Source organism: Excalfactoria chinensis, chromosome 4, assembly GCF_039878825.1.
Source record: "Excalfactoria chinensis isolate bCotChi1 chromosome 4, bCotChi1.hap2, whole genome shotgun sequence".
Classification (NCBI taxonomy): Eukaryota; Metazoa; Chordata; class Aves; order Galliformes; family Phasianidae; genus Excalfactoria; species Excalfactoria chinensis.
Window position 1 is genome coordinate 53,786,158 of NC_092828.1, and position 26,771 is coordinate 53,812,928.

The 26,771-nt window shown below is 45.8% G+C and overlaps 4 protein-coding genes across 5 annotated transcripts in view; 3 read left to right on the forward strand and 1 right to left on the reverse strand.

The window, feature by feature from the left end:
- The first annotated feature begins 6,266 nt into the window (after positions 1–6,266).
- On the forward strand, positions 6,267–7,776 carry LOC140251921 (interleukin-8-like). Its single transcript, XM_072336119.1, has 4 exons — positions 6,267–6,416; positions 6,767–6,896; positions 7,303–7,386; positions 7,681–7,776. The coding sequence occupies exons 1-4, from the start codon at positions 6,320–6,322 to the stop codon at positions 7,691–7,693; spliced, it is 324 nt and encodes a 107-aa protein (XP_072192220.1). The 5' UTR covers positions 6,267–6,319; the 3' UTR covers positions 7,694–7,776.
- An 899-nt stretch (positions 7,777–8,675) lies between these two features.
- Positions 8,676–9,437, forward strand: LOC140251922 (C-X-C motif chemokine 13-like). The gene is made up of 4 exons (XM_072336120.1): positions 8,676–8,739; positions 8,937–9,066; positions 9,223–9,306; positions 9,413–9,437. The coding sequence occupies exons 1-4, from the start codon at positions 8,676–8,678 to the stop codon at positions 9,435–9,437; spliced, it is 303 nt and encodes a 100-aa protein (XP_072192221.1).
- Positions 9,438–9,950: 513 nt separating this feature from the next.
- LOC140250905 (C-X-C motif chemokine 13-like) lies at positions 9,951–10,969 on the forward strand. Its single transcript, XM_072333967.1, has 3 exons — positions 9,951–10,014; positions 10,399–10,534; positions 10,810–10,969. The coding sequence occupies exons 1-3, from the start codon at positions 9,951–9,953 to the stop codon at positions 10,967–10,969; spliced, it is 360 nt and encodes a 119-aa protein (XP_072190068.1).
- Positions 10,970–16,061: 5,092 nt separating this feature from the next.
- Positions 16,062–26,771, reverse strand: part of CNOT6L (CCR4-NOT transcription complex subunit 6 like) — a 30,434-nt gene continuing 19,724 nt past the window's right edge. For both annotated transcript variants that reach the window (XM_072336726.1, XM_072336725.1), the window contains exons 4-12: positions 26,350–26,435; positions 25,821–25,910; positions 24,893–24,961; positions 23,301–23,458; positions 22,486–22,640; positions 20,956–21,107; positions 19,477–19,701; positions 18,582–18,784; positions 16,062–18,218 (exon numbers count right to left, since the gene is read on the reverse strand). In XM_072336726.1, the coding sequence (XP_072192827.1) occupies positions 18,006–18,218; positions 18,582–18,784; positions 19,477–19,701; positions 20,956–21,107; positions 22,486–22,640; positions 23,301–23,458; positions 24,893–24,961; positions 25,821–25,910; positions 26,350–26,435 (1,351 nt within the window). In that variant the 3' untranslated portion in view covers positions 16,062–18,005. The remainder of the gene's footprint in view (positions 18,219–18,581; positions 18,785–19,476; positions 19,702–20,955; positions 21,108–22,485; positions 22,641–23,300; positions 23,459–24,892; positions 24,962–25,820; positions 25,911–26,349; positions 26,436–26,771) is intronic.

Below are 26,771 nucleotides of genomic sequence, written 5' to 3' on the forward strand. Positions count from 1 at the left end.
GCCTGTAGGCTCCAAACCTGGAGCAACATTGGTTTATTTTAGCTGCAAGATAACTCTTGCAGTTTCATTTCTCTCAGCTGGTGAGATAAGGTTCCCAAGCAGAAGTTGGCCTCAAGTTTCTCCCTTTCAGATGAGGGCAGCTATAAGTGGCCATGCTGTCTCCTTATGACTGAAAAGTTGATCCAAGGGTGCTGAGCCCCATGGCAGTGAGAGTGTGGAGAGGGGATTTTTCCGAGGCAGGGGGCTGCTCAGCTCTCCAAAAGGCCTTTGTGTGGCGGAAGAGCAGTTCCTTCTCAGTGAAGACTTGGATTTCCCCTCCTTGCCATCTGCACTTGTACTCACTGCTAGAGAACAGTCATTCTGCATGCTTTGTGAACCTCTAACGTGGAGTGCAGAAATGCGATGTTGCTTAGTTAGATTGTAAATGTCAGGCTTCTGCAAGCACAAGGTTGGTAAACACAGCTTTGAACAGGCAGAAAACAGCACAGACAAATGTCAGCCATGCTGTGGAAATCAGTCCCAGATAGTCTGGAAAGAGATGACATTTTGTAGTGAAATGAGTCATTCATGGAAATGTGAAGTGGCGATGTGCCACTGGGCAATGGGGAGACTTTTTGCTGTGGTTGAAGAAGTCTCCATTGAGCCTGAAGTGTTACTGCCTTTCTTGAGATATGCTCTTAATACTCCTCTTTAAATATCCTGAGTTAACAAACAGAAAATGGGTCAAAACCATGTTCGCTTCTATGAGAAATAAGGCATGCATTGTTCTGCAAGCCAAATGACGTGGATGTTGCTTAATTACTGACTCAACTCAAATGGAAACTACTAATATCTTGGGGGAGAAAAAATCACTTCAGACCTCTAGTTGTGTTTATCAAGATGTCACACTCTGAGGACATGGGAGTCCTTGCCACAGCATTACTTAGCTGTTGGCCTAAATAAGTGACAGGAGTGGGATGCAATTCAATGATTTTATTCATCTCATAGAACTAAGATGTACCTTCAGGAGGCCACTTTCTCAGGTAGGGAAGGGGATGTCCTTCAGCACTCTGATTATTGGTAGCTTTCTTGTATTTCTGACGTTGGCAGCATTTTCAGTGCCTCCAACTTGGCTGGGTCCGTGGCACCATGGGACAAGTGAGCAATGTAGTTATAGAATCACGGAATCATTAAGGTTGAAAAAGACCTCTATAATCATCTAGTTCAATCATCTACCTACCTCCAGTATTGCCTACTAAACCATGTCCCTCAGTGCCGCGTCTGTGTGTTTCCCGAACACCTCCAAGGATAGTGACTCCACCAGCCCATTCCACAGTCTGGCTGCAATTCAGGAGAAGAAATTCTTTCAAATATCCAACCTGAACCTTCCCTGGCACAACTCTAAGCCATTCCCTCTTGTCCTTTTGTGTCTTGCCACTCTGGTTTTACCTTCTCTGGTACACTCCATGTGAGCACTCCCAAGTTCTGGAGCATCTTCACTGGTGTTGCAGCATCTTCCCTTTATTCCAGGGTAGGCAGCGAGGGCCAGACCATCTCTGTTACATGAGCCTCCCATGCAAATTGCAACGCTTTGCTGCAGCACCTGTGATGTCTGGCCTGGTTCCTCTGCATGCAAATGTGCAGGGAGTGAACACCAAGTCCTCAGCCCTGCCACTGCTGCCAGGGCTTCATGACTTCATTCCTGCTATGCCCATTTTGTGCTATGCCATGCTATTCCAGGATGCCTTGGAGGTACAACACTGCTTAACATTAGATTAACTTGGGGTTAACTGATATCTGAAACAATTCAGATGAGAGCTTCTGGTACTGAAGTGTAGGGATGCTGGGTTTTCCTAGCGACAAGTATGAACTAGTACCATAGTCTGGGGATTTTCTCCTACACTTTCTTGGTACTATTTGCATAGTGGGGTGGACGGACAGTCCCAGAGTCTGCCCCTGCCCTCAGCCCGGTGTCATTCTCTGATATCCTACACAAAGAACACTGTGTAAAAAGTACCCAAAAGCATGGTCCCTGCTTCACGGATCCTGTGACTGAGGATGGATTGGGGCCATGAATATCAGTACTGCAGCCAGCTCTCTTGGCAAGTAGGGCCTCACAACTCTGATTACAAAGGAGAAATTGTGGGAAGGCAGGTCATGGTGTCTGCCTACCATCGGTGCCCAGCTGTTCCAATTCCTTCAAGTTCTCCTTAAATACTCACCCTGGTTCCCAGTTGAGCTTTTGTTCATGTTCTAAGCCATTCTCCTTCCTCCTCAACTTTTCTCTTTTAAATCTCCTTCTTATCTGTGCCCCTTTTCTTTGGTCCTCAAGCTTAAAAAGTAAAGGGAATAAGTATTTTTTTCACTAGTTTTTTTTCATGTGAGGTAGGACTTTAGGGTCAAGTGGGACCAGTCAAGAGCACCATTGTGGCAGTGTTGTTTGGAGTGGGTTTGAGCTCGTAATTTTCCTACCCTAGGCAGACTTTAAGCTGGAATAGGCGCTGGTTGAAGAAAGTTTATTTAGGAAGGGCAAGGTGTGCAGTAGCTTCCAGTGCAATGGGTGGGTGAGCTTTTATTTGCCTTCCTTCTTGGGATCTTACATTTAATTATGTGGAGATTACTCTAGCTCTTCAAAAACTTTGGAGGAAGGTACTCGTGTTGCTCCTTTGGAACACTTTCCTTGGGCTGTAGCTCATGACATGACAGCCAGATGCCTGGGGGGTGGGAGGGGAAGTGATATGAAAATCCACTAATGATAGTAACGAGAATCAGCTGTGTCCTCTGCAATGTCCATCATTCTTTCTAATCATGATAAATGGGAACTGAACAATGTGATAGGTTAGTAGAGCTTGGTGTTGAAGCCCAAGATAAAAACAGAAGGCCTGGAAGAAAAGGAAGTAATGGTATAATTGAATTATTTCCATAAGACATGACAAGGAGAGGAGATGTAAGAAACCATCCCAGTTGGCCAGTATGGGAAGAGATGGTCAAAGGAGTACTGGGCAGGCAAAGCTGGAAGTTGCTGGGGTGCTTTTGCTGTGGTAACTGAGATATTCAATGCTGTGATTAGGTTCTTGTGGCATCCAAAGGGGTTTTCATGTGGTGCTAAACTGGGTAGTACTGAAACAGCTATTCATGCAATGCTGTCAGGTTTCAGCAGGAGATATTTGTGTGTCCATCTTTGAAGCAGTTGCACCACAAACCACAGCAGTGAGTATTCATTGCAATTGGAGGTACTTTTCTTCTCTCTGCAGTAGTTTTGATGTCTCATGCAGAGTGCTCACAGGTTGTGGATGGAAGAGGAGTGTGCTGAAAGTTTGCTTTCATTCTAAACAAACGTAGTGGGTTTCAGTACAGCCAAGTCCCTGGTTGATGTACTTGAAAATTCTGTGACAGGCTTTCATCTCTCATTTGTCATACCCAGTTTTATAAAGGGTAGAAAAGACAACCTGGGAAATTACTGACCTGTCAGCTTCACATCTGTGCTGAGGAAGATCATGGAACAGATCCTAGAAGCTGCGCTAAGGCATGTGGAAGAGAAGGGGGATGATATAGACCAATCAGCGTGGCTTCATCAAGGGCAAGTCCTGCCTGATCAACACAGTGGCATTCTGGGATGGCCTGACTGCATCAGTGAGTCACTGATATCATATATATGGACTTCAGTAAGGCCTTTGTTACAGTTTCCATCATAACGTCCTTCTCTTCAAACAAGAAAGATACCAGTTTGATGGGTGGACTGCTCAGTGGATGAGAGCTGGTTGCAAGGTTATACTCAGAGAGTGGTGGTCAATGGTTCAATGTCCAACTGGAGATCAGTGCCGAGTGGTGTCCCCAGGGGTCAGTGCTGGGGCTGATGTTCTTCATTCGGTCATCACTGACATTGTCAGCAGGATCAAGTGCATGCCCAGCAAGTTCACAGATTATACCAAGCTGTGTGGTAACGCTGATGTGTATGAGGAATGGGATGCCATCCAAAGAATTGGACTAGATTACTTTTAAGGGTTTCTTCTAACTCAAATGCTTCTATGATTATTTTTATTTTTAGAGAGGGCTTGTACGTGTCTCCCTCTGCCAGGAAGTGTGAGCTTCCTTCTCCTTGCCACTGATGGCTCACCTGAGGCCTTCTGCATTTTGATGTGTCTGAACTGCACAATTTTCAGTTGTTTGACGGTGGCAGAAGCACAGCAAAGCAACAGGTTGCTTCTCTGCTGTGTATCCTCTGAGAGATGTTTGCACTGCATCAGTGTAGCCTTCCAGTTCAAATAACGAAGGAAAGGTTTTTGGAGGATCCAGTGGGTAGAAAAGTTGAAGGGGAAAGGAAACAAACCAAAAGTGACTTAAACTAAAGCTCCTCCTGCAAAGGTCCAGCTGCTGCAGAAAATGCAGAAGCTGTTGGGATATTTTTAACATGTTGATGATGAAATGTGTAAGTCCACTGTTCAAAATACTGGGACTGCTTTTCTGAATTACCAGCATCTGGGAAGTGGTCAGCTTATATACGTATTTAGTCCTAGGCTACATCCTCACCCTCCTTCTCTCTTCTCAGAGTTACCAGTCAGCATGCACAGGCAGTAGTGACCAGCAGTGACTGCAAGCCTTTCCTTCCTGAGAAAGCACCACAGCATTTATCAATGTACGCATTAGTCATACATCAAAACCACCACGACTACTATATAGGCAATTAAAAAACCCTGGGATTACAGTGTTTCTGCCAACTTCTCCTTTCTAGATGCATCCACATCTATTTCACTTTTCCTACCCAAAGTAGACAGCTCACAGCTTTGGGGCCAGGTAGGCAAATGTGTGTGTTCTGATGTGATGCAGCAGGGATTCACCCAACTGCCTGACATTCTGGGGAAAACCCAAGCTCATCATTCCAGTGACTGAGCAGAAGCTGGGCTTTGCTATGAAAATCTGTTTGGACGTGAATCCAGGGGATGAGTCTAAGATGGAGCCTCAGTGCCAGCGCTGCTTTCTCTCAGTCATCGAAGAGAAATGGAAACTTCTTGGACTCTCTGGGACTCCCATGCTAAGGAAGATAAACTTCTCATCCACTCATATTTGGCTCTGATCTCTTGCAAAAATCTTGCCAAGATTTGTTTCATTTGTCTCTGAGAAAAATAAGATTCTAAGGGAAAGAAGAGGAGCTCATGGTTTGAGTGGAATGCTCAGATTTTATTTTAGTTTACTGTTGCGTTACTATATAAAACACAGATGTGATTTGAAAGCTCTGAATTGCAATGTTATCATACAAGCACATTGTCTTTCTGCTGCCTTCTGCCTTTCTCTTCGCTTTGTTCAAGGTTACATGTTCCTTTCCCCTGTTGCTCCCTGGCTGGTGACTTTGCCTCATTTGGAGCAGCCCCACCATAACCTGGGAGTGTGCGGCACTGTTGTGGGCACCACTTTGCAGTGCCAGTTGGAAGTGATCATCCTGTGTCAGAGCAGGAGCTGTTGGTACTGTGGGATCCTGTGGTGCCTAAATGCTGCCAAGGGGCTAAATAGTAGGAGCCCTGGATCTTGGACTATCCAAGTAGGGATTTGTGCCATAGGATGATCTGAATGTAATATATAGGGTGTGTGTGAGCAAGGGAAGTGCTTTTGCCAAGTTCCCCCCACCGATGTCAGACATCCATCAGTGTTTTACTTTCACTCTGCTGATATGCAGCAAGTTGCCACAAAATGCCCACATCAGCATTTAGCCACGAATCTGCAAATACACAGGGATAATTTCCCTTCTGCTGTTGCTACTGTACCAGTAACTTCTTGCATTTCCTGGATGTTTTTGTTAGCAGAGGGAAGCACTTGGTTTGAAGGTTAAGAGTGGAAATACATTGCGGAGGTCGTTATTATTTTCCACCGTACTGTGTTTTTTTTTTTTGCTGATGTAAGAGAGAGTAAAAAATAGTGTGGGGAATTATAGCCCCAAATATGTAAATATCTGACTGCAATAAAAAACCCCTTGCATGGGGTTTGTGTTCTGATGTATTTTGGGTTCTCTTTGCGGTTGAAGAGTAAACACTGAGGGGAATGAATGTTGATAAGATTTGTGCAGACCCAGCTAATGAGAAGGGACTGGGGGAGGTAGAGATAATGTGAGAAATTCAAATCCACCCTTTGTCCCGACAGCTGGCTTTTATCAATAATGCTGCATGTTGGGCTTCAATAGGGCTGCGGTGAGCAGCCGAGAAATGATGTCACCTCTTTACGGTCCATTTGTCGTGTGTGACTTCTGCAGTCTGCCTCTTGCTGCTTGTGTCAGAGCGTGACACTGCCAAATAAATAGAGGTGTTTCTCCTCCTTGGCTCCCCACTTCGTCCCTGGGGCTGCAGCTACTATGAGGATGCGAGTACCGGCGTGGGGTGGGACGGGAGCTGTTGCACTCCCATGGATGGTGCTGCTGCTGTTGGTGATGATGTCGATGTCGCAAGCAGGTGAGCTCCTGGTGCCTTCATACAGATACCCTCAGTGGGATGAGTGTTCAGCCTTCATCTTGCATTAGGATGGTGTGGAGAAGGCAGAGATCCCTTCTGACTGCCTAACTCAGGGTTTCTCCTATAGCAGAAGGAGGAGCTCTGCGTTCCTCCTATGCTAGGAGCTGGTTTAGCTGTTGAGAGTAGGGTGCAGGGGCATAGTTACAGATCATTCCTTATACTGGCCCTGGAAGTGCTGACAGTGAAAGTGTAGAAAGGGACGGCTTCTTAAGCGTGCTGAATCTTGGGGTCACTGCATCTCTAAATAATGCTGTTTGCTTCTGTAAGTTGCCACCTTCTTTCTTTCTCAGCCATCCTGGAGGTAAACGGAAACCTGAGCTGTAGGTGTGTAAAGACAACCTCAGACTACATCAGTCCAAAGAGATATGACAGCATTGAGTTAAGGCCTGTGGGAAGCACCTGCAGGCGCACAGAAATCATGTAAGTGCTCTGAGTGCTTGGCCATAGATATGGAGCAGAGATGCTATTCTCTCCAGCAGCAGGGCCAGCATTGAACGCTTTCTTATGCAACCACCGTGCTTCTCAGCTTCCCTTCTGAAAGCTAAAGCCTTCAGAAAATGCTGGCCATCTCAGCAGCATGTGTGCAAAACTACAGAAAGAATGTATTTGAATGGCAGCAGTCTGTGCCCAGTGCAGGACTGCATTGCCTCCTGCTTCTTCCCCTTTTCCAGCTGTCTTATGGTTCCCCTCTCTTGCAAGCAGCATTCTGCAGCTCCCTGCTTGCAGTGTCGTAAGCGAAAGCTGGTTCCTGCAGATGAGCTCTGTCTGTTCAAATCCCTGCCTCTTGGAGGGAGCGTGATGCTCATAACTGTCCCTTGCGTTTCAGCATTAAATTGAAATCCTCGGCAAAAGTGTGTGTGAACCCTGATGCTCCTTGGGTAAAGAAACTGCTGAAGCGCATTGCTGGCATGTAAGTTTCTTTAATGCAAACTCTTGGTCTGGAGTAAGTAATGTTCTCCCAGGCAGCATCCAGTAATGCCTGCAGTCCCAGGGGGCCCGCTTTTGGGAACCAGGACTCCTGCGGTCAGCTGTGACTTTCTGTGGGCTGCTTCTGCTCCTGGCACAGCAGAAGGGTTGCCAGGCTGTTCCTGTGGGTGACATCAGGCCTGGGGGAATGGTGATGACTTCCTTTGGCTCTGAAAGGAGCTTCCTCCCTCGGGGCCCTGCGCCATTCATGAGTTTCTCCTCCTTCTGCTTTTTGCAGGAAGAAAAGATAAGCTTCCTGCTAAGGAAGTTGGTGTTCGGAAGGCACGGTGTGTTCTGTCTCAAGACCTCAAGTCAAATAAAGTTTGCTTTTTTTTCTTCCCTTGTGTTTTCCCTTGAGCTGAGTTTTGAAGAGGCTCCACTGAGCATTGATTGAGTGCTGTCACTGTAGGTCAGGTGTGTTACAGGATGGAGGCACAAGCTTTCTCACAGATTCAGCACATGCAACCACATCCAAGTGCAGGTGTTCCCAGTGGGTATGGGGTCTACAGGCAGCTGTAAGGTTTTCATAAGCAGCAAAAGGCAAATAGAGGCATCCTGGGGCTGGTGTGAGGCTGTTTTAAACTGGATGGGAATATTTGGGTGTGAGGGGAAAGGAGCAAGGGCAACTATGCCAAAGCTTAGGATGTTCTTATTGGGAGAGAGCTGCTTGTAGGATGCATAGACATCAAATACTGTCTGCCATTCAGCATTGCTTCATTAACTTATATCCCACCAATTATTTGTATCCCTGAAGTAAACAGTGTGCATCTGTTATGGATGGGATGGTGTGTCCTTCTATATGTACATATGAACAGAGTGGGGTATCATTATGAGATGGGATGGTGTGCCCTGATGCTACGGTTGGCATGCAAATAGTGGCTGTAGAGAAACAAGTGGCATCTGACCACACAAGAGGAAAAAACACACCAAAAACTCCAGGTTTGCGTGGCTGCATGAGCTCGGAACTAGCAGTGGGGGAAACAGCAGCTATTGTTACCAGACCCAGCTTCTTTGGAAAAAGAAAACTGAGCCAGTTTCAGGAAGACCGTGCCCCCGTGTGGCCTCAGGCCACTTTTAATTATCGGCATTACAAACCCAGCCAGCACCGTCAGCAGGAAAGGGTGATGGGTGAAAACCACCCCCAACCCGGGGGCCTCCCGTGCACCACCACACTTCTCCTATTCCCTGGCTCAAATAGGGGCTGCTGCTGGGCTGGGGCCAGGTCCTGTCAGCATGGCAATGAGGGCAGCCCTACTGCTAGGGCTGCTGCTGGTGGTCCTGTGCCCTGGGAATGCAGGTGAGGCAATGCACAGGGCTGGGCGTCATTTTTGGAGGCAGCGTCCTGTTTCTCTCAGGGGATGAAGTGTTTCTTGAGGCGGATGTGCTGGCTTTGAAAGGGATGTGGGGGAGGATGTGATGTCTGGAGAAGGTTTTGGAGGCAGAGGGAAAGGTGGGTTTTCAGGTAGCGCGTGAGCTATGGCCGTGTTCCCCCAGCCCTCCTGGAAGCCAACGGCAACCTGAGCTGCCGCTGTGTCAAGACCACCACTGCCTTCATTCCCTTGTGGAAGTATGAGAGCATCGAGGTGCGGCCAGCAGGGAGCAGTTGCAGGCGCATGGAGGTGTTGTAAGTGGCTCCTATGGCAGTGAGGGGGCTGGTCCCCCTCTGTCAACTACTTGGTTCTGTGCATCTCTTCCTTATGGGTTGGGGGAAATGAAGGGGCTCGGTCCCTCGAGCCTCCCCTCTGGAAGGAGAGGGGCTGAAGCCCTGCATGTTTTCCAGGATTAAACTAAAGACCCTCGAGAGAATCTGTGTGGATCCCAGCACCCCCTGGGTGAGGAAGCTCCTGCAGGACCTCCCGAAGCTGTAAGCATTCTGGCCCTGACCTGAGAGGCGAGCAGAGCGAGACCTGGGGTTCCTGAGCCATCCTTGGGCCTGCTCTTTGCACGTTTTCCCCTTCTGCTCCTGACAGGAGGAAGAAAGCTGCTCCCCAGTGAGACCTGGCACAATAACCTCATGGGCTACGCTCACAGCTGGATACCCTGATCCCCACCACTGCTTCTCCCACAGCCCGGAGGGCATTTTCCCCTTTTATGCACGCATGGAAAGGCAGAGGCTTTTCCCCAGCTCCACAGTGATGCATCCCACAGCCCCCCAGCATCAGCAACAAGTGAGATGTCCCCTCCGAGCACACCGCACTGAGATCTAATAAAGACAGCAGCTTTCCCTCTTTTACCATCACTGGTGTCCCTGCAGTGTGCTGTGGGGCAGGGTCTCCTGCTCATCACTCACTTTTTGCACCACCACGTGAGCTGTGCTTGTAGGATGGGGCTCTGCTGGTCTCTGCACTGGACAAGAGGCACTTCAGGCCATGTGCTGAAGGGGAAGCGATGGCAGGGAAGTCAAAGCTGGGGGCACAGGGCAGATGCTTTCCCCAGCGTTTCCCAGACTATGAAATCCCCACCGGGTCAGCTATAAAGCAGCCCAGCAGTGGCTCAGGGGCAGTGAGGATGCAGGCGCTGCAGGCGGCGCTGGCCCTGGGCCTGCTGCTGGGCAGCCTGCTGCCAGGGGATGGTGAGTGAGAGACCTGAGGGACCCTGGGTGGGGGCAGTGGGCCCGTGGGCTTCTCTGAGCTTTCTGCTTCGGGCTCTCTCTGAAAAGATTCGTCCTCTCTTTCAAGCTGAAGGGGTGGGATTTGCCTGAGGTCTTCAGGCTGTGTCTCTTCACAGACCCTGTGAAGCTTGGTGGGTGGGCAGCATGTGGTTCAGTTCCGAGAACGTCTTCCAACCCATGCAGTATGCATGGATTGAAATACTTGGGGCTGCTTCCGGAGGGATCGTCCCTGCACCTGCTAACATGTGCTGCTGCGTGCCCTGCTAATGCCTGCATGCATCCCTTTTGGGATGGTGTGTGGGGAGGGTGGGGGCTGAGCTCCGGCTGTGGGCTGCTGTGATGCAGGTCTGTCACTGGAGAGCCTGCTGACCAACAAGAGGTGCAAGTGTGTCAAAGTGACTGCCCAGGTCATCGGCCTGGGGCTCATCCTTGCCATCGATGTGACACCGCCAGGTATTCATTGCCGGAGGAAAGAGATCATGTAAGTGACAGTTTGGTGCCTGGCAAAATTCCTTGTGTGCTGGCATCCTTTGTGAAGCTGTGTGGTGCTTCTCACAAGGCCTGCGCTCTCTCAGGGGGTGCTGCCACCTGTTCTAAGGGGGGTTACCTCACAGGGCGGAGGCTGAAGACTCCCAAACCTGTCTATCTCACAGTGAGGGTTAGGGTGTGCGCTGCCCTGGGTGCATACTGGAGCATGGAAGGTGTTGGGTCAGGAGTGCTGTAGGGAAGGGCTGAGCGGGTCTGGTCTCCTCGCAGCCTCACCCTGAAGAGGAACAAGAAGGTGTGTGTGGCCCCCGAGGCGCCCTGGATCCAGCTGCTCATCCACAAGCTGACGCAGATGGATATCATGAAAAAAGAAGTGGCGGCGGTCATGCAGTCACAGGGGGAAGCGGGGAGACGGCCACCGGCCCCATAGCAGGACCTGCATCCCTTCCCCAGCACCGCCTGTCCCTCGCTCCATCCAGCCCTGGTTTTGGCTGGGGACAGGAGCCTTTCTCCCCCTCCACCCTCCCTGAAGGCAGCTGTCCTGCCAGACCCTGCCGTTGCCCTACATTTTGGTGATTCTGCTGTCCCCCTGCGTGATGCTCACCCGGGGCTCAATTAAACTCTGAATGCTCTGCCCTTGACTCTTTCCATGCGGATTTGTGTGAAAATGATGTTTCCATTGCACGCAGTTCCAGGATGGGTTAGATGGGGACTGTGGCACTGCGAAGCCCACAGGCAGGCAGGGCTGTAGGGTGCTTCTCATGGCTGCTGTCTTTCCTCTGCCTAAAGGACCCGGCGGTTTTGTGCTTCTTTATGTACTTTCCTGCTCCAAAGGAAGAATCTGAGCAGTGCGTGCTGCAAATAAGATGTGGTCTGACCTCTGAAAAGCTCAGTGCTGGTGGCAGCAGTGCTGCCTCTCAGCTTTGTGAGCATGGGGAAATAGGAGGGAGTGGGGAGATTGCCCAGACACTGGTGGACGTGGTCTCTGAACGTCCTTTGTACCTTCCCTCCTGTGTCCCAGGAGCACCAACGAGAGATAGAGGCTCTTGGGACAGGCACGTAATCCAAAACTGAGTCTTTTCAGTGGGTAGAAAGAATCATTTTGTGCAAGTGGAGCTGGCGTTCCCTTTTAATTGTGCATCAATTACTGCAAGTGGGAGATGGGCAGAAAGGATTCCTTACTCTTTATTCCTGTGCGGAATAAGCTTACTGCTACGTTTCTGTTCAAGAGTGCTGCTCTTGCAGCTGAGGACCTGAGGGCTGGTGTCAGGCTTAGGAATGCCTGCAGTATGTTGATATGGGGCTGGTGGCTCCCAGGGCTGGCACTCAGCCTGAGGGCATGGGGGAACTGAAGGCAACTCCTGGTTTCCAGCCCAGCTCCAGGTGGCCAAATGGCCAGAGGAGTCTCTGCTCTCGGCAACCTCCCGATTCCATTTGCACAAAGCGCAATGGAAATCCCCTTAAAACTTCAGTGTAAGCACGTCCCAGAGTGACACCGCTGCTTCCCAATTCTCCGTGTGCAGTTCCACCTTCTGGGGGGAGGACACGGCTGTTGCAGAAATGGAGCACAAGAAAGAGGTCCGGCTGAAAAGCACCCAGCCTCCCCAAAGGAGAACTGCGGGCAGGGGCGGGGGGGGGCGGCCACACCTGTGGGTTTATGAATTAAGGGCATCTTTAGCTAACGTGGTGCACACAAACACTTTAATTGCTCGGAAACACATGATGCAATAATTAAAAATTGAAAACAAAGCCAAAGTCATGTAACATGTCACTTGTAAAGAGAGCCAGCGTGATTTCCTTTTTGCTTTGGAACAAAGACAAATACAGACAAACGCAAACTTGGTAAATGCCTAAGGTTTAGAAACTGCTCAACAAAGAGGACAAGAGCAAGTACCAGAATCACTCCAACGCTCACCCTCACCAGAGAGAGGTTTTCTAAGCTAAATACCTTGTGTTATTGCAGGGCTGGGGGAAAGGAGGAGTCGTATCACTTGGCATGCTTTGCCATCAATGATGTACCAAAGCGCACGAGCGTTTCTCTGGCTTCCTGTTTATTTTCAGACACGTGTCAAGAAGCTACTCCTGAAGTCCATCACCCTCCAGTGTAGCCAAACCTGCAAACTTTGTCGCATCTCAAGACCCATCGTGGAGTCAAATGACTTTTCTCAGCCCTTAAAAGGTGCTGGTTTTGTCACTTTCCTGATGGTGCCATTTTGTCACTCTTCTGGATGTGCCATACCTGTGCCTGTCTACCAGCTCTGCCTTTTGGCCCAGCTCCACTTCTCAGAACAGAAAACCCGTGCTCAGTATCTGTGCGAACGCTGTCACAAAAGGAGTTCCCGTCACTTAGGGCTGTGCCTGTATCCAAAGCTTTATCATCTCCTTTGAAATTGGTTTTTAACCTTGAAGTGCTTTCTGGGCTGACACATGGATTAGAGATGTAGGAAATGAAATGGTTTTCATCAGGTTTTCTTGGGTTTTATGCTGCTTTCGAACGCTGAAGGGAGATAAGGGAGGGTGTGCTACGATACCTTGTACTCGTTAAAAAGGATGAGCTGCATAATCCAGGATGCCTTTCCTCATTATGAGATGATGAGATCCAGCTAATAAGAAAGTATCTCAGAAAAATTCCAGCCTCTCTGCACTGAGGGTGCATTTATTTTCCAGCCTCTAGTCTGTATAAGACCTTCTGCAAACAAGCAGTTCCAATCCTTTTGATTGGACATGGGAAATCTAATGGCCAAAATCTTCCCCCTTCTGAAGTCAATGTGAGCTTCAGCAGATTCCCATCCCTTTTCCATTCCCTTCCTTCTCCCTTTCACTTCCCATGTCAATTAGCAGTAACAGAGCACACGGCAGGCTCTGAAGTCTGCACCCTTCTAATCCACCTACATGCAACACCATCTGCTACATTGGCATGAAGCGAGGAAAGGGATGCTGTGGTTACTGTGAAACAAACACCCCTGGATCTGTTGCAAAAGAACAACGAGCTGATGTAAAACAGTGAGACAATTCTCATTCCAACACTTTGCTGTCGCCTCGTGAGGCTGCAAGGAGTGCCCGTCGAGGAGGGAAAGCATCATTCTTTATGTTCAGTTTTGGCCTTTGGTCTTTATTATCATTACAAGAAAAACATCTGTTAAGAAATGCATAGCAGCCAAGAACAGGCAAATGGTAATGAAGCACAAAGCTGAGGTCCCCAGGGGATAACAACTGCTGCTCCCTCTCACAGCCAGGTAAGGGTGCGTATCGCACTTTTGTGTCCTTTCCCTTGCAGTCCATTGACTCGGTGTGGAGAGGATTAAAAAACTCTTTCACGCCACCCCACTATGCTAAATGTCACGCCAAGGGCAAGTTTTGATGTGAGAAGCTTAAAACACCTTGTGGAATATGAAGAGTGAGTGGCTGGGCTTAAATCTGGCCTTTGACATGAAGGACTGACAGCCCTGCTCCTACCAGGAAGGCGTCACTACCGCGCTTGTGCTCTAGGAACCTCTGAAGGGCTTTTAGCCACCTCCTAGAGAACAAGTGGTGTGAACTTTCCGCATCTCCAATGCTTCCTTGCGCTTCAAACCCAAGCTAGGGAAGGAAAGCCTGCCCTCAAAAGCCACGCTGATGCACCATGAGAAATCCATCCCTGCATTTAGGATTTAGGAGCTGCAAGTGCTCAGCACCTTTGTAAACCGGGCCATGGGCTCTGAGTGCATAAGCACAGACTGGGCAGGAGTTTAGGAGTCCCCATAGCAAAAGTGCAAGGTGGGAGGCCCCAGTGGTCCACAGCACTGGCACAGCTCTGAGGACCACGGAATGGTTCTGAAAGATCAGTGGCAAAGGCTTCTCAGCAGGTTTGGCTCCAAAACTCTGGGCTCTATAGTTGGTAAAACACAGGACAGCAAGGGGCTGAGACCGACAAGAACCTTTCTGAAGGGGTCTGCAGACTAAAGAGAGTGGCTTCAAACACACGTAAAAAGCTTGTGGATAAAATGAAGTATTTTCTGAGTATAAATGCGAGAAACAGGTGGAAAAAGCTTTTATAGAGGACAGTGGTAAGAAGAGCTGCTCTCAGAGCCCTTTGTGCCAAACCTGACTTCAATATACGGTACACAAATGTTCACGCACCTTACATCCAAATAAGGAAACCAAAATATTCAGCTGCAATGTACAAAATTCTCTTTTATATATATATATATGTATATATATATACACACAAAACCCCATATCTAACAGATTTACCATATTGAATTTTAAAAAGTTGCTTGTAGAATGGTGCTGGATTTTTTTTCTCTGCTTGCTTTAGGCAGTGCTGCTGCTTAGAAGTTGACACCAGGCACGATATCATTGAAACCCAACCAAGAAAGCAAGGAGCAGGAAGGGGCTGAGGGCTTTTTCCTAAGCACAGGTGGTGTGGGCACTGCCATGTGCCCAGTGCGTAAGCATGGGAAACAAGGGCCGGCGATGGAGAGAACCACCGGTTTCCCATTAATGTGATTACACTTAAGGATATTTTGCCCTCTATTACTTCCCTCCCTCTCCCCTATAACATAACATACCCTGCGAGGCCCTGTCAGCCTCCATCTGGGTCAAAAGAAAATGAGTGTCACCATCTGGGTGCTGCAGATGACCACGAAACAGATCTCATCCCACGCACGTGGGTGGCAGCTGATGGCTCCGCGCTCCTTCTTGTCTCAGGGCAGAGCTCTGTGAAGAGCAGCAGTTCTGCTCGGCTGGAAAAAAGCACAACCCCTTACTGCTCCTTTGGTAGGAAAGGGGGAGAAACCAGGGGAAAAGAGGGAGGGAGTCAGACATGTGCGAGGCGGGTAAACATGCCCCCGGTTATGTGCATCGACTGAAACAGAGTTCTGAAGAGAGATTTTAAAATCCAGAGGTTTTGTGCAACATCTGTTTAAACAGCGTTTTAAAAATCACACAGCGTCACGGACGTTCTGAAGTGCATTTGGAAGCAGAGAAAATCCAATTGAACACCTTCCTGCAACAGAACGCTTCAGTCACTTACAAACCCAAAGAAAGTACAACGTAGCGGTTTACAATGCTTACCAGGTGCTTGTGTTTCACCCCCACCCTCTCCCACCCTGGTATTACAAAAGATTGTTGCCGTTTTTTCTTTTTATTAATAAACGGGCTCCTCTGCAGTTCATATACAATCATAGGTGAACTTTAAATTCCATTTTATACAAACATCTCAAAAAATATTGGGAGTGAAGTATGGTGGAACTATTGCTCACGTTGCTAGTAAAACATGCGTGTAGGACAGGAGGAGAACGGTTGTTAGTGCACGCCTCCAGAGCAGAGAAACCCCTCCAGAAGAGATACGGTAGCTGATGACAGAAAGGTAATGTCCACAAAATTAAGTTTTTCATGCTATTCTACTTTCCAGTACTATACTCAATTGCCGTCTCAATTTATCCGCGTGGCTACGTGTTGAACGCTGAGGTACGTTACAAAGGAGATACCTGCGCCTAGAGGAAAATTCTTCTTTAGAAAGGGCTTTTTTCTTTTTTTTTGGTGCTGCACGAAGCAATTTACATCCATTAATTTCAGCCAGCTACGGTCATTTCCAATTTGTATCGGACAATAGATGACGTCTCCAGTTTCAGGCACTTCTTTTAAAGGGAGCTGTCATTTCACTGAACTCATCTTTGCATTCTGTCCCACTCCTCTCCCGTCCCCCTCAGCAGAAGTCAGGGAATAGAATACTTCTACTCTGGGCCCAATTGATTTTTCCTATGGATAATTTCCTATGTACAAAACAACAAAGGAAACGGAGTATCAAAGAGTAGAGGAACAGCCTGACTTGTCGGTTCTGAGAGACAGAAGATGGCTCCTTAGCATTTAAACTAATCACTTAACGATTTAAATTTAACTTTTAAGTATACGAATGAGACATAAATATAGGCTATCAATCTGTTTAAAAATTGCATTCAGATAATGGAAAAATTTCTCATTTATTAAAAATACCACATTTTGAGACTAGAAACAGTAAAGTGCATGAAAAGTTTAAAATATAAATTCAAGAAAATCTTATAGCAGCAAAAAAGCAGAATAAAGAAAAACTTAAAAACACAGACACAACCTTTTCCTATTCCTGTGCCATTTTTCTTTGAACATTAAGCAGCCGACCAATTTTCTTCCAGAAAACTACATTAGGTTTAATGCCCCTTGAGGCACGAGGTTTTAAACTGGCCACCAAGAGCATAAAAGGAAAAAAGAAAAAAGGATTTCCAACACATCTCAAGAGCATTAACAGCTGGGAATGAACCAGAAGCTTTTTAATTCAACCCCAGCCAACAACAGAAATGAAAGATTACTCGAAACGTCTGATGGCTATTTGGCAACTAGGGTCAGGAAATATAATGCAGGGAATGATAATGGCTACCACCCTCTTCCCCTTGTGGAAAGGCTGCTTCACACGTGCTGCGGAGACAGAAGTGCGATCATTTCCAGCAGCTTATTCCTGTACCCTAAGCTTAAACCAGTTCACCCAATGCCTCCCATCTTTGCAAATGACCTTTGGAAAAGGGAACCTAGAGCAGATCTGGAACTTCTCCATTCTCAAAGGCCTGCAATGGCTTGCTTTAAGTGCAAATCCTTTCCAAATCCTGCTTCCAAACTATTCTGCTGGCTTGCCAAAGCAGACACAGCCCTGTCTCACAGAGACTGTTTGGATTCTGAACACCTTACCCAGAAAGAATCGGGCTCTTCAGAGCTCCAAAACAGGGTTACTGTCACGTCTGCCAAGCAAGCACTCCGTAATGGCATGAAATGCTCACGCATGGATTCCTGTGAGACATAGGTTCATTGGAATCTTTCTGCTAAACTAAATTGCATCAGAAGAATTTAGACCTCAAGTTTTTTTTCACCGATATGAAGCCATCTTTGGTTTTCTAGTAGTAGATAACGGGCAGGGCCACGCTGCTAATCATTTATAGTCAGGCATTAAGTGCTTTGCTAATGTGCAAAACTTATTTTGGACGCAGAGCTCAGTCTTCACTTTGGGTTCAAACAGAATTTCTAATGTTCTTCCTACAAAGCAATCACTTCTATCCTTGTTTTTCTTTCTAAAAGGTTTTTCTCCTAAAAGGTTGGCTCGTTTTACCACGTTCTGGAAAAAAAAAAAAGCATTACCTTTAAATATGCTAATATGTAAGTTTTTAATCTCATTTGTCCACTTCTAAGTGCAGCTTCCTACTGAAAAGAAAAAGCTTGCCAGTTTAAAAAAAAAAAAAATTAAATTAAAAACCTGGAAAGGGAATAATACTTTGGTTCCAGCCCTAGTGCCAAATGATACCAGTATGCACCAAAATGTGCAAAATCTCATATCAAACACATAAGGAAAGGAGCTTGAAGAAGCAGCTTAAGGTTGGCCATACTTCACTCCTATATACTTTGATTTACAACTGTACAGGTCCGTAACAACAGGTCCTTGCCCTCAAAGGGGCAGGGCTCCACTACCTCCTGTTAGGCAAGTGCACACCGTTGACAAGAGGCAGGAGCGGAGGATGGAGTTCGAGTTGTGTTAACAGTGAGAAGTGGTCTGAAGGGATGTGAGGGTGTGGACACCCAGTGATGTTGTTCTCAACCAGCCACTGAGGGTCCAAAGGCCCCAGGACACCAAGCACGTTCATGTGAGTGTTGGAATAGAAAATGTAGTCAATCACACCCTAGGGAGAAAGAGAAACATGAAAGTGAGAACAGACCTCGGTTCTGGCAACCTCAACTCAACTGGCTGCTTGCTGCGATTCCCGGGAAGATGCACAACGCTGCAACTAGGGTAAGCGATGCGCACGCCACTTGGCACTCAAAGCTGCACCCCTTTGCCTTAAGTCTCTGACCAGAGCCAGGTCAGAAGCTTTACAAGTGCCAGCAAGTCAAGGACTTTAGGGTGGTAGGAAAGTGTCCAGCAAGTGTAGGAGCCAGTGATGAAGCACTTATGAGAACAGAGAGAAATGGTCAGAAAATTAAGACATTAAGCATCCTGGGGAGACCAGGTCAATGCCTGCCATTTCATAAAAATCACTGCTTACTTTGAAATCAAAAGTGTAATTGGTGTAAGGCATCAAGTTGTTTTCATAGGCGCTCTTGAGTTGGAAGCCGTGCGTAATTCTTCCTTCAGAAGCCCCGTTCTTTCCACTGCCGCTGAAGTTCATCAGACACTCATTGTAACGCAATTCCTTGAAGTCCTTGTGGTTGTCAGCTACTATGCCGTTGCTTAAGTATTCCACTACACCTGTTTGCAAAGGAAAGGATCCAGGCAGTTGCTTTAGCATACAAGATTCATGAAATTTTAACCTTGGAATTAATGAAAACATCAACGAGAGACGATATGAAATCAGAAAAAGAAGAGCTTTTCGTTTAAGCTCCAATCTTGCCCGCATGTGATACATTCACACCTTTCTGACAGGCAGCCACAGAACGCAGGAGCTCCATCGCTGCTGCTATACTTCTTTTGGGATTACAGTAAAACCGATGTATGTGTATTGTAAAGTGTATGTGACACATGGGGTGCCAGGGAGGCAGCTTTCATACATATTCCTGTCATTACAGTATCAAACGTCATAATTACTAAAGCAAGTGCATCTCTGTAGGAAACTTTCACATTACATCATGAACACACGTCCATCCTACTTATTATTGCTGCTCAAGGCATTGGTTTTTATTTAAGAATTTATTTAAGATCCACCTGTGCTTCTCTGTCCATCTTTTGAGGCACGACTAACTTCTCTAGAGAGTACAACAGATCATGAAAAGCAAGTTACACAGCTGGAGGGCCTGCATTTGCTTCATTCAAGTTTTGGAAGACAGCTGTTAGTAAGAAACCTTTCCACAGCACCTCCCCAGGGCAGTACTGAGGGTACCCAGCGGGAAAAAGGGAATCTAAAAAGGTTAAGTTAAAAATTAAGAAGCAGTAATTGGCCTTACCTGAATCAGGCAATGAGTTAAGATCCGCACAAAGCACCAGGGGAATAGAATTAGGATCAGCCGTTGGGCTACCAGGCCTGCTTGAGGCTTTCTCAAGGATATTTTTCAGTTCTGAGACAAACATCATAGTCTGAACGAGTTTCACATCTGAGTATTCGGGGTCCCAGTGCATGTGGGCATTGGCCACAATGAGCAGCTGTTTGTCCACATGTAGAGATTTAATACCTAGACAGAGAAACACGCTTCTTTTCAGTGACAAGGCTGACTGTGTGAACGCAGCAGATTTCTCCCCCGTTACGATCAGGGTCTAACTACTAAGGACTTGAAAGTACACACACCAGGAGGCGGATACATTTTCTTTGCTGAGAAAAAAAGCGTTACTTGAACCATTGTTACTTTACACTACTTTACCAAAACTCCCCTATACAAGAAATACATAATCAACATAATCCAATAGAATTACAGCTCTATTCCCTCTTTATTGCTTTTCTTAACACCCTCTCAATGTTCTCCCTTTCTCTTCATTTCCACATCTCTAGGACAGACCTTCTCAATAGCATTTCCCAGTGTGCAGTCACTAAGGAGCATTATGAATTTCACAGTGAAGGTGGTCATCACTTGACTTTTAATCACGCATCTCTGCTCAGTGTTTACACCACATGAGAGTTTCCAGACTCTTGGGTGGAAAATTGTTGCCCTGGGGAAAATTCAACCCTGCTTCAATAAATGCAGCATGAACCCAGCCATCTGAAAACACTACAGCTGCTGTTACCGTTTGTCTGAGAGACAATGCTCTGAAAGGTGTGACATAAACTTACAGGCAGTTCTTGCTGTCCTGCAGTCTGGACATCCCGCTCCTTTGAAACGTATGTATTAGAAACCAGTGATCAAAAAGCAGAAGTACAGACAGAGCAGGATGGCAATTGTAAGCATCCTGAAATCTGATCTGCATCTGATCAAACATAATGAAAGTGTGACAGCCAGTCAATCAAGTGGCATCAAAAGATACCTGATAACATCATTCTTCCACATCAGTACCTCAGCACTGCCGTGTAATCACCAGGGGAGGATGGAAGAATTCAGTCAAGGGAAAAAAAGAGTCTTGAAAAGTTGAGCAGTAGCAACAACTAGTGGTAAGAGCGTAGGCATGCAAACACAATGGCCCTGAAAAAGTCTAACTTGCCAAGTAGAACTTAGTGTTCTAACTAAACAAAGACAAAAGCTTGAAAGGAGAAAGCTGAATGCTGGGCATCTGGATGAAAGGACAACTAAGACAGGAAATCACATCACCTGTGTCCTGTCTTAGCCACCAATGGGCTACCCTTTCTCAAATTAGCACAGTGAACAGTGTTCGCTTGTTTGCCAGTGTTTGGTGACCTCAGCCAATGACAATAATATCACGTGCATTACCTAAGGAGTGGGTCATGCCTTCAGGTGAAACCGAGAGTCAATGTATGAGATAACCATGCTCACACTTACTTGCTCCAAATAATTCTTTGTGCACTTCCAACACCACAGCAACTCCGATGTTGTCTTTCGTCATCACTCTATTTAACATAGCTTCTGAACCTTCAGAGTTAGCCATTGCCACCTGGTTGAACTCCACTGTATGCTTCTGCACCAGTGAAAATCTGATTAAACAAACAGAATCACATGTGAACGTGTGACACACAGCTGTGTCGAAGACCACAGCCAAGGACAAAGCCTACAAGAACAAGATAAGGCACGTTCCTTTTGTTCTCTCATTTCCTAAAGCAGAAACAATTATAAGAATTATTCCTCCAGCCAAGTAAGGGCTGTCCAGCAAGTAAAGTGCTCTCCTGAAAGATGAGATATCTGAGGTTTAGGAAATGTCAACTTGTTTCCATGCTGCGTTCTGAGAGGACTATTTAAGGCAATGTACAGAGGTTACTGTACCACCTCCAGAGTGTTCTAGGCAAAAAAATGATAATTAAAGGCTTGGTTTTGCTTTGGGCAAATGTATTATTAGAAAACAGCTTATTTCTAACCCCTAGCCATCACCATCAGTTTTGTTCATTCCTTTCCAGCCTTAGGATGCCTCAAAGTGTCTCGCTTCAGAACAAACCGAAAGCTGCCTATTAAAAGGAATTTTTTTTTGTTTCTGCTCTCTTAACAAAATCGTGATAATAATGAAAAAAATATAACGATTATTAGCCAACAAACAGATACCTTCTGTTTTTCTGTGAGAGCCAAAGTGTAATAAGCAGTTTGCTATATGCCCTCCCTCAGTATCAAGGTTTAAAAACATCAGTTGTTGGCTTTCACTGACATCCTCTATTCAAAACCAGTTCATCTAATTTTACACAAGGTGTATTTTTGTTTCTGGAAGCAATGAAAGCTTTGACAGGGAGCTAAGGCTTTGTGAAGCTTCCATTCTAATTACAGACGTCTGTTCTGAGGGAATACTCAGAAGGATGCCCGGTGTGGTACAGCAAAGGTGTGGCTCTATGGAGAGTTCACACAAACAAGAAGTGTGAATAGTGTGAATGCCATCACCTCTCCTGCCTTCCCAATAGTCTGATGCTTTTAGTGCAGCGTGACTTTATAGAGGAGGTGTTCAATAATGAGCCCACATTACAGCAGAGTATTCGGTGATTCTGTGGCAGCGATACACCTTCTAATACCAGAAGATTAAACCAGATTAAAGACCTTTAAACATTAATCTTAGAGGGAGGAAACTTGTTAAGCAAGGCAGAATTTGTAAAGAAGGTGAGGCATTTATGATATCAGCCAACATGTGAAACGTACATGTTTTCACTCCTACTACCTTCCCTTTAACATCCATGTTCCTTAAGATACAGCTTTGTTCAGTGTGGGGAAAAAAAAAATAAGGGGAAGGCCTGCTGCAAATACTCAGGGCAGCAAAAGGAGAAGGAGGATCATTCTTTGTACTGAACTTTATCTTCTGTTTTATGCGCACTGAGAGAAAAAGACCTTGAGACCTAAATTAAACTACTCTTGATGTACTTAAGAAGAGCTGCTTCTTACTTTTCAGTTTTGAAGAATATTGCACAGCCATCCACATGCTTTTTCTCCTGCTCAGACATGATTTTGGCACGTGACTTCGGAGAAAAGAATCCATCGTATCCTCGTTCTTTCAAGGCTGGCAGAAAAAGAGTAAAGTATTGCTCCGTCTCCACTTCCTAAAATTGAACACAAATACAGCAGGTTAACAAAGTCAAGTAAACCCTTCCAATGTGACAGCTAGCGCTTGTCTTGACTTGCAATCAGAAGCCCTCACCAAAGTCAAAAGCTTCTGTTTGCCCAAATCATGCCACTTCTTCGACTAATGGCCTGATGGAATCAGATGTGCCTTCCTGGATATCCTGGAATTCCCTTGAAAGGGAAAGTGACAGGCGTACTTTGACGAGCAACAGATTACTCTGCTGCTTTTGACAGCTGAGTGTGGGTACTGTCCTAGATTAAAACTTTGTGCAGGATGTCAGGTATCGGCAGCAGTTCATATTTAACCTTGGGAGCTCTATCACAGCAGGGTCTCTCCCTGTTCTGTAACAACACACTTTTTTTGTAATAACTTCTGATCTCCAAGAATACTCTCTTGAGGTTTCTGCACCGAGATAAATCATCTCTTCTTGTGCACGATTTAGGCAGAAGTACTCAACTGCTCTGCACACTGACTGGATTTTTCGTAATAGCAGTATATATGTACCAATCACAATCGATATTTAACTTTGACATGCCATTCTCGTTTCCTAGTGAGATCATTTTTGAGATGCTAACTTCTGTACCAAGCAGGAACAGCGGCATTTTCCATTTCTAATGATAAAACATTTTCCAGTTACCTGTAGGCTGATGATATCTGCATCGCAGTTGACGATTTCTTCCATGATTCCCTTTTTTCTGTACTCCCAGTTAAGCGCCCAAGATGGGCAGTAGCCATAGAGCTGCCGGGTGGCGTATTTATCACACAACACATTGTAACACATAACTGTGAATGAAGCTAGAAGGAAACAAAGAGATGGAAATATCACCAACCTCTGAAGGCAGCAAATGCTGAACTTGCGGAGTGAAAACACTCAATCTTGTACAGTCTATTCTGGAGAGCCTACTGAGCGCACATGGGCTTATTCCACTGAGTTTCATGAACAGGACTAACAAAGGCCCCGCTGAGCCAGCAGTTATCACATAAGGCTACACTCTTCCTAACTGCCAAAATGAGACTGCTTAATACACACAGCAAAGCAATGCGATCCCATTTTGCAGTGAAATCTTTATTTCTTTTGGGAATGAGGGAAGGCGGCAATTAGGAACCGTCTCTCTGGATTTGGGGGTTGGAGATGGAAAGGAGCAGCCATTTCTGCCCTGGGTGAGGGCAAGGAAAAGAAAGAGAAATGAAGTAATGAATGAGCAAGCACTTTCTATATTATTTGGTGACATTAAAGAAGAAAAGAGAGAAGTCAGCATGCAGCTGATAATTCAAACTGAAACACACTTCATTCACATTGCAGAAAAAGAAGTGAGGTTTTACTGTGAGGTAACCTCACAGCTGCATTTTTTCTGCTTGTAGTTGAGTAAGATTGCTGCTCAGTTGTTTCAACTTTATACAGCTGATTTCGTGCAGTTCACAACCAATTGGCTTACTGCGGTTTTTGCCACAAAATACCCCGCACCTCACTCAGCCGATGCGGTGCTGTCTAATGGCTTCTAAATTGTGTTTCTGCTAAGGAAGCTGGATTAAAAACTGCAGTGAGATGCTGATTTGTTAAGGAATTTAAAATGGAAATGCAGAACTTAATGTAGTGGTGGCTTGCAACACTTTTGGTACCTCTTCCCTTTCTTACTATGTTTTGTTTCTTCTGATTTGTTGTTAATTAACTTAAAAAAGGGACACACCTATGGTGTCACCCTCCCTAACGCACTACTGAGTTATGTTCGGGTTTCTAAAATGGAAAAAAAAAATGCAGAGGATTTCCACATCGCCATTGCTGATTATTAACCTGATCTTCTGCAATAACAACAGTAGCGTTTTTGTTCTTTACAAAAGCTCTCCGATGCTTCTTGAGGGTTACAGTCAAGACTAGAGGGGAAGAGGCACCAGATTTGTAGCCTGAAGGTTGCCTCGTGAACATCCTCAAAATCAACAACAGAGGGCGCTACACTAACTTCACTAACACTCCTGCTCCTTGTCCTGTGGTCGGACTTCTCCAAGTCTCCTCCTAGTCTGCCTAACACAAAGAAGAAATGACCAGCATTCCATCTGAATTACAGCAATGGTACTTACAGCACAAACATGTGTTAATTATTTAATATGAATTAACACAAATCGCTCTTGTACATCTGATCCATGTAAGTCAGAAGACTGCTTTAAAAAAAGAAGCCAAAGAAAAGTTCTTCAGCACATCTCTGCACATAGGGAAAAGAACCATGGTTTTACCTGAGGGCAGAATTTGGTCTCGTTCTTTCAAAGTAATCCATGGCCTTGGAGGCAGCTGCTCTGGATGAACTAAAAATAAAAGCAAGACAAAGAAACAACCATTAACTCAGCTGCAAAATCTAAATCAAACTGATGAATGAACAATAATATCCCATACTGTACTTTGCAACACCAATTCCCCGTGCCTTTCTAAGCTCCATGGGATACAAGGATATACATGTGCACCTTGAAAATATTGCTGAGGAAGAAGGGGTAAACCTTGTAGTGGTTTAGACATCCTTTACTCCCCTCTCTGAGAACTCTGCTGTACATACATCATTCCTGCAATGCATACTCTCCATTTACAAAGCTAGAGATTGCCATGAGTTGGCATAAAACAAGTGCCATCTCAAACCACAGCTGTTTTACAGCACTGTAAAGCTCAGCTGTGAGCTGATCCCAAGACCATTTAAAATTCCATCTGTGGAAACTTAGATGAGAGACAGAAGTTTGTTTTGTTTTACCACATGAGAGACGAAGTGGCAAAACAGGAAACTCAGTCACAGAACCATGGCACAGGTACTGGATATTCTTAATCAGAATCGTGTTTCTAAGTTTGACGTTCTGCTTCAGTTTGCATTCTGATTTCTAGGGGAAAGTATCGAAATGGCTTTAGCGAGGAAGACTTTGTGGTAACTGAAGGGTTTCAAACCTCAGTGAGAACAACTGGCTGGGTAACCTGTGAAAAGCTTAGACAGTATATATGTACCTCTTCCTCCTTGTGTGTGTGTGTGTGTGTGTGTATGACTAGAACTGCTTGACAAAAACACACAAGCAGCTAGAAAATGTTCTCCCCTCTGTGGTTCACCTTCTTGTTTTAGTGGCAAATACCGTCTGACATGCATGCTCTTAAAACATTTCTGTCAATCAAGATCTGTAGGTCTGTCACCTGCTAGATTGTCAAGCATGTAGTTCAGTAGCTTTCGAGTTCCATCTGGATCTTGGTAGAGGCTGAGAATATCTTGTGATAAAGGATTGCCTGCCAACAACACAGAACAACTGGGTGATTAGCTGCCTGATTTTCCTGAGTCTTTCCAATAAAAGAAAATCTCCCGTAATGAGAACAGACAAATTGACCCAGAAGGAATTTAGATTGCTTAGCTTGTAACTCTTGAATACCACAGTAACAGATGCTATAGAGATAGCTAGCATGCAAGACTTTCTTCTTTTGATTCACCTCCATCAATAAACAGAGTAAGTTATGGGGTTTGTCTACCCATTTACAGATTTAAAACAGGTTCATACTGCACCTTAATACCATTAAATAAAAGCATTATTTCCCAAACTGGTCGGTCATTGCTGCTTAATATCTGAAACTGTAAGAAAATGTTGAGGTAATGCAGGAAGCTTCTGAGCCCAGCTCCCTCAGTAAGTCAAGAGTACTCTGAGAAATAGTTAACTGTAAAGAACTCGCTCACCTTTTAAACCCAGGGTTTGTAGCTGGAAGAGCCGTCCAAGTTCATAAGGCAAAACCCGTAATAGATTGTTATTTAAAAGCAATTCCCTGCAACAATGCAAAAAACGCTTTTGATGAGTGTCACTTTGGGAGAAAACTCTTAAAGCACGATGCTGCTCATCTTCAAAGGTGGCACTTTTCACCCTGAATTTTTTGTGCTATGCAAAGACATGCAAATCCTCAAAGCACAACTGAAATACATCAGGAAAACAAAATGAAGCGAAACAAAACAAAGTGAAAGAAAAAGCCCAGCCACAAACAACCTGCAAAGTTCTCTATTTAATCAGTGGGCAATTGCAAAGTCTCAAAGTGAGAATGTTTCAGAGCAGAACGCTACCCAACTTATGGATAGCAATCTGTAGAGATCAGGAAAACAGGATCATA